Source organism: Fukomys damarensis, unplaced genomic scaffold (assembly GCF_012274545.1).
Source record: "Fukomys damarensis isolate Sample0158 unplaced genomic scaffold, DMR_v1.0_HiC HiC_scaffold_24, whole genome shotgun sequence".
Lineage (NCBI taxonomy): Eukaryota > Metazoa > Chordata > Mammalia > Rodentia > Bathyergidae > Fukomys > Fukomys damarensis.
The window spans coordinates 3,300,500-3,306,454 of record NW_022900936.1 but is presented as its reverse complement, the minus strand read 5'-3'; the positions used below and the strand labels follow the sequence as shown (position 1 = coordinate 3,306,454).

General features: G+C 59.4%; 1 protein-coding gene across 1 annotated transcript in view; it reads left to right on the top strand.

Moving 5' to 3' along the window:
• Tmprss2 (transmembrane serine protease 2) overlaps nucleotides 1-2,783 on the top strand; it is a 22,879-nt gene extending 20,096 nt beyond the window's left edge. The window contains exons 9-13 of the mRNA XM_010636600.3: nucleotides 8-291; nucleotides 1,033-1,128; nucleotides 1,404-1,546; nucleotides 1,860-2,012; nucleotides 2,332-2,783. Of these exons, the coding sequence (XP_010634902.1) occupies nucleotides 8-291; nucleotides 1,033-1,128; nucleotides 1,404-1,546; nucleotides 1,860-2,012; nucleotides 2,332-2,343 (688 nt within the window). The 3' untranslated portion in view covers nucleotides 2,344-2,783. The remainder of the gene's footprint in view (nucleotides 1-7; nucleotides 292-1,032; nucleotides 1,129-1,403; nucleotides 1,547-1,859; nucleotides 2,013-2,331) is intronic.
• Nucleotides 2,784-5,955: the final 3,172 nt, after the last annotated feature.

The following is a 5,955-nucleotide window of genomic DNA, read 5'->3' as shown; positions in this document are numbered from 1 at the left end:
GGGGCAGGGGCCCCCCGGGGGGGCGGGGAGCACTCTCCCCTCTGCGCTGCGTTTTGGGGATCCCGGGCCCCCCCGCCAGGCTCTCGGTGAAGCCGTCGTGTGCCCGTGTGCCCAGGCCGCTCAACAGCCCGCGGTACTGGACTGCGTTCGCGGGGACGCTGCGGCAGTCGGGCATGTTCTACTGGGACGCGCACCATGTGGAAAAAGTCATCGCGCACCCCGATTACGACTCCAGCACCAAGAACAACGACATCGCTCTCTTTAAGTTGCAGTCGCCGCTGACTTTCAACGGTAGGCGGCTCGGCGGCTCGGGTGACCCCCAGACCTGGAAGGGGACAGGGACAGGAGGGCGGAGCCGGATTCCAGGGTCTCTGAGCCGCCCTGTACTCCTGGGCCCCACGACCTGCAGCTGCGTTCCCGAATCTGACCACTAGAGGGAAGTAGCGCCCTAGGTGACAACACGCAGCGTCCAGAGTTGTAAATCGTCGGGGGACAGAGTTAATTTTTAGCTTTAGGTCTTCACCCACATTCTGAAAGCAAAGAATGCAAAAGTCATAATTTAAACATACACTATTTCCCCTGCCTTTTTTCTTTTTGTGGTTCTTGAACATAGGGTCTCACACATTGCTGGGTGAGCGTTCTACCACTGAGCTACATCCCAGCCCTATTTTTATTTCATTTTGAGATAGGGTCTCACTAAATTCATCATGCTGGACTCAAACTTGCAATCCTCCTGCCTCAGCCTCCCAAGCAGCTGGCATTACAGGTGTGTGCCACTGCACCTGCCCCTTAGCTTCTTAGTGGGGCTGGGCTGTAGTTCACGCATGGCTCACTGTTGGACCGGGACCCGCCTGTCCCCCACTTCGGTTTATAGGGGCAGGCTCTGGAAGGGAGCTTCTCTTTTAGAGCAGGGGCAGGTGGGAGGCCAGGAGCACTGGACCTGGGCTTTGGGGCCCCGTGGGACGCTGTGGACGGCCAGGTGGAGGCCCTCTCCGCGGCCTTTGCTAGCCACGCTCTCCCTCCTTGGAACAGACAGAGTGAAGCCAGTGTGTCTGCCCAACCCTGGGATGCAGCTGGACCCCAGGCAGGAGTGCTGGATTTCCGGGTGGGGGGCCACCTTCGAGAAAGGTGAGGCATGTGGAGCTGCAGGACGGGGTGGGGCTGGGGCTCAGACGTGGGGGGGGCTGGGTTTCCATCCCAGGAGTGTGACTCACAGTGGATGACACTGGGCAATTTCTCAGGCTGTGCCTCAGTTTCCCCCATCCACTTCAGGGAGCAATCACAGTGGCCCCACCACAGGGGAGGGAGGGCCTGGCACTGGGACGGGCTGAGGGAGGGTGGAGGAGGGGAGACCAGGCTTCCTGTCTTCTGGCGAGAGCGGCTGGCTAACGTCCCGTCCCCAGGGAAGACCTCGGATGTGCTGAACGCTGCCTCCGTGCCCCTCATCGAGCGCTCCACGTGCAACCACGTGCCCTACTACAACAACCTGATCACGCCGGCCATGATCTGCGCGGGCTTCCCGCAGGGCACCGTGGACTCCTGCCAGGTGACTGCCGGCTGCGCACAGCCTCCGGGAGACACGGCCGGCTCCGGGCCAGCTGGGGAGCTGCTGACCTGAGAACTCAGGTGGCAGAGGCGGGTGCTGCCCTCGCTGGGAAGGCGGGCTCGGGAAAGCAGCTGTGGCTGGAGCAGAGTGGCTTGGCGGTTCCTGACTCCGAGTGGTACCCGCACCGTTAGCCAGTGGGGAAGAAACCTTCGGGGTCGGGTCTGGGCGGGCGCCTTCCCCACACCCCTGCCTCAGGGGTGGCAGGAGCTGGCAGGCGACTGGGCTTTCCGCTGTAACTCACCGTGTCCCCCAGGGTGACAGCGGAGGGCCGCTGGTCACTTTCCAGAACGGCATCTGGTGGCTGATTGGGGACACGAGCTGGGGGACCGGCTGTGCCAAGGCCTACAGACCCGGGGTGTACGGGAACGTGACCGTGTTTGCAGACTGGATCCACCGGCAGATGCGGGTAACGCTACCCCGCCCGGGCCTCCACAGAGCGGCCGCTGTGGTGCCCACAGCACTGGGGCCCGGCCCCTCTGCCCTCCTGCCCTGCCTCTCCTGAGTGGGGAGCACCCAAGGCGCCAGGTGGCCTCAGCCGGTTGTGTCTGCTAGGTGGACCCCATGCCCATGTCCCCCTGGTCACCGCCCACAGCCCCTGAGCTCCAGGTGGAGCAGGACCCGGTGCTGCAGAGCTCGCGGACGCTGACCCAAGCTGCATCACCAGGGAAGGACATCTTCCCACCTCATGTCCTCAGAGTCCCCTCCTCCTTCGTCCTTTCGAACAGGTGAACAGCTAATCCCAGGGCTCCACCCTGATGCCCAGCACGTGAGCACCAAGGCCGACGCAACTCCCAGCTGTGGCCCCTTCCCTCTTCTGAGCAGTGATTGCTGACCGCACTGTCCCTGTCCTGTGCAGGCTCCAGCCTCTCTCCCCACCCGCTGTCCCTGACCCCTGGCCCAGAAGTGGGGGCCACTGGGTCCTTCGCCCAGCCTGTTCCGGGTGGGCCTGGATGGTGGCCTCTCAGTGACCAGGTGGCCCGAGCAGGAAGGAGTCAGGCTGGGCAGCCCTCAGGGACAGAGAGGGCCACCTCAAGGGACAGCAAGTGAAAGCCTGTGGCCTGGCTCTCCACACACGGTTTGGTCTGCTGATTGGTGGTGAGAGGGCAGGGGCACTGGGGCCTTTGCACTGAGCTAAATCATCCCCAGCCCTTTTTAAATTTTTTATTCTGAGGTAAGATCTCACTAAGTTGCTAAGTTATCCAGCATGGGCTTAAAACTGAGATCCTCTTGCCTCAGCCTCTCGGTATGCTGGGATTACAGGCATCCACCACTGTGCTGGCCTGGTCTGGTCATTTCTCTTGTGCCTTCTTAACTGTCCAGGTGACACCAGCTAGAAGTCAGCTGCAAATCATGGAATAGCCAGCCCTTCTCGGCTGGCAACCTGATAGTCACTCGTGAGGGCAGTGGAAACCATCTTCTTCTCTTGGGGCTGTGACAGGAAGTACAGGGAAGGGGAAGCCTGTGCCCATTTCTGCTGCACAATTCGGGAGCTCCCCTTGGGGACACCTAGCCTGGGTCCCATACCCCTCCCATCTCTTCTGGGTCTTGGACACGGCCAGGTGCCTTGAGGGCCCTGTCAGTGCTCTGGTCATGTGGAGATGGGTCCACCAGGAATCCAGGGGCGCGGGCCCTGATGCCTCTCTCACTACCTCGGCACCCCTGGAACCCTGGCTGTTGCTGCCCCTTGAGGAAGGTTGCCTGGTTTCCATCTCTGAAGCCATCGGTGTTGCTCCTCTGTGCCTCTAGGGACAAAGACGAGAAAGTGTGGGCGTTGGTCCCTCTGCCCTGGGTCCCACAGAATGAGGGGCCACTCGTGCCCATGAGCCCCCTGCGCGCAGGTCCGGCTCTTTGCTGCTCCATGCCCTCCCAAGCATACGGGTTCTGGGGTCCCACGTGGGGACTCTGCATGGGGACAGGGTGCTTCCTGCTGGCCTCTGTGGGCGCAGCACCCTGGCCCTTCCCAAGATCCCCTGCCACGGCATCTGCCCCACCAGGCTGCAGTGCCATCCTGTGGGACCGCACATCCTGTGGGACGGCAGTCTGTCCCCTGCTCTGTGACTGTTCTCAGCTGCAAGATTCAATGACGCAGTATCGTGCAAATAAAAATCTCTAATTTTTCCAGTCCTTGTCCAGTCTGCAGCTCTGCCTGATGTGCGGATCTATGCTGTGTCTCATTTGGGCTGGGCGAGGAGGGTGCTGGTCGGGTACCCAGCAGAGGCTGGCAGGACCCTCCAATGTCTCCCCAGGGGCCTTGCTAGGCTCCCACTCCCCGGAGTCAGACTCAGACCTAGCCTGTCCTCCTCTCTAGCCAGGTTGGTTCGTGGTAGAGGAGATACCTCCTCAATCTGTATTCATCCTACTCCCCTGTCATTGGGATGATGGCGGAGAGAAAGCCTGGCTATGGTTCTCTGGGCGAGGACGGAGGCCACTCTTCCCAGCATTCTCCAGGACAGAAACCACTCCTCCCAGCATTCTCCAGGACAGAAACCACTCCTCCCAGCATTCTCCAGCCCACAACAGGTGACAGGAAATGGTGGCCATTGGCTCCAGTATGTCAGAGTGTATCCAGGATACTGGGGGGAAAAAGTGAAAATGTAAAGTATACATTTTGCTTTAGCTAATCAATTCCTAGCAGAATACCACTCTGGCTAAGCACTGTGAACGTGGCGTTGGCAATGCCAGGCTGCTTCCCTGGGGGAAGCAGAATTAAATGCCCTTCCTGGGTGTCAGGGCTACCATGTGTGCATAGGCTGGTGTGCATGTGTGCCAGGTTCACTGTGTTTCTGCCTCGGTGCTGGATGTAACATGAGGACGGACTGCAAAATACACTAAATGTTTAAATTCAAAACTTCCGCCAAGAATCCTCCTCAGAATCTTCCCCCTCGCTTCAAACACGCTCTTGGCGATGGGTCTTTAACTGTAATAAACTGAACCACGTGCTGTGCATTTCCACCTCCCCTGCGTAGGGTGTGGAGAGGTGGAAGAGGAGGCCCGGCAGCAGCGTGTAGCTTGGCCCAGATTGGGCGTCCCTCTAACAGCTCCATTAGATGATTCTGCCTTCTCCGGGTGAGGGTGCCATTCTGCCTGGGTCCATGGCAAACAGCGGCGTCACCACCAAAACCCACAAAACTGCAAACGCTGGGCACTGAAGAACGGGGAGCAGGAATTAACCTCACCGAATGGATGGGCTGGAGAAGAAGAACAGCGCCACCCTGCGGGCTTCCACGGGGACGCACATCCGGGGACAAAGATGCCCGTGCACGTCACCCCTGCTGCCGGTGGATTTGGGGCTACAAAAGACGTTAACGAGTCGCTAATTCACAAACAGGCTCAGGAGCAGTGAGGGCTCATTGTGTGGCGGTGTCCGGTGGGCAAAGCAGCTGATCGCATCTCACAGCGTGGACATTCGACTGTATTGAAACTCACCAAATTTGGTACTCAACGCACTTCGTCGGGAAAGTTTCTGTCTAGGTCCTTGTCGCTGGCCTTGCGCTAACTGCCTCCTGACACCTTCCCTTCCCAGCTATCACTTTCTTCTCGCTGGGACACCACACCCCACACTCAACCTGGAGGGGGAGAGGTTGAATTTGGCCCAGGGTTCCAGAGGATTCAGTCCATGGAGCACCGTGGCAGAAGGGCACAGCAGGCCGACGCTGCTCACCTCATGGCGGCCAGGAAGGAGAGCAGGGGAGCAGGGCCAGAGCAGACTGGCACCCAAAGCCACCCCTCCATGGCCACTGAGACGCACTCAGGCACATGGGCCACCAGTCCCACAGGTGGATCCGCAGCCGATCAGACTGACCCACTTCCCCATTCAGCCCAAGCAGTTTAGTTGGTACTCACCGGGCCTCCCAGGGCCAAGGAACAACCGATACCAGGGCACTGCATATTTTTCATATTGGAAATGATTTTACTTTTGGATGAGGGTGGATTTCACAAGAAAGATGTGGCCACAATGGTAAGAGGTGAGGAAAATATCAATGTTTCTGTGTTTAAATGTTTATTAAAATCACAATTAATTTGCATAATAAGTGACCCCAGAACGCTCCTTAGTGCGCAGCTCAGAGATGGCAGCGAGGGCACACTGCACCACAGAGCTGGCCGAGACCCCAGGGTACAGCCTCACCCTGAGCACCGGTCCCTGGGCTGTTCAGGGCCCCTTCTTCGATTCGGCTATGACTCACCTGATCTGGCCCTGATTTCAGAGCCTTTTTTACTTCAGACCAAGGCTTTGGCCAAAGAGCAATGGCCCATGCTCCCCCCACCCCCGGCCAGGGGAGCCAGGTCAGCCCGGGAACTTGGCCAGCCTGCGCCGGGCCTGGCCCAGCCGCTCCAGCCGCGCCTTCAGG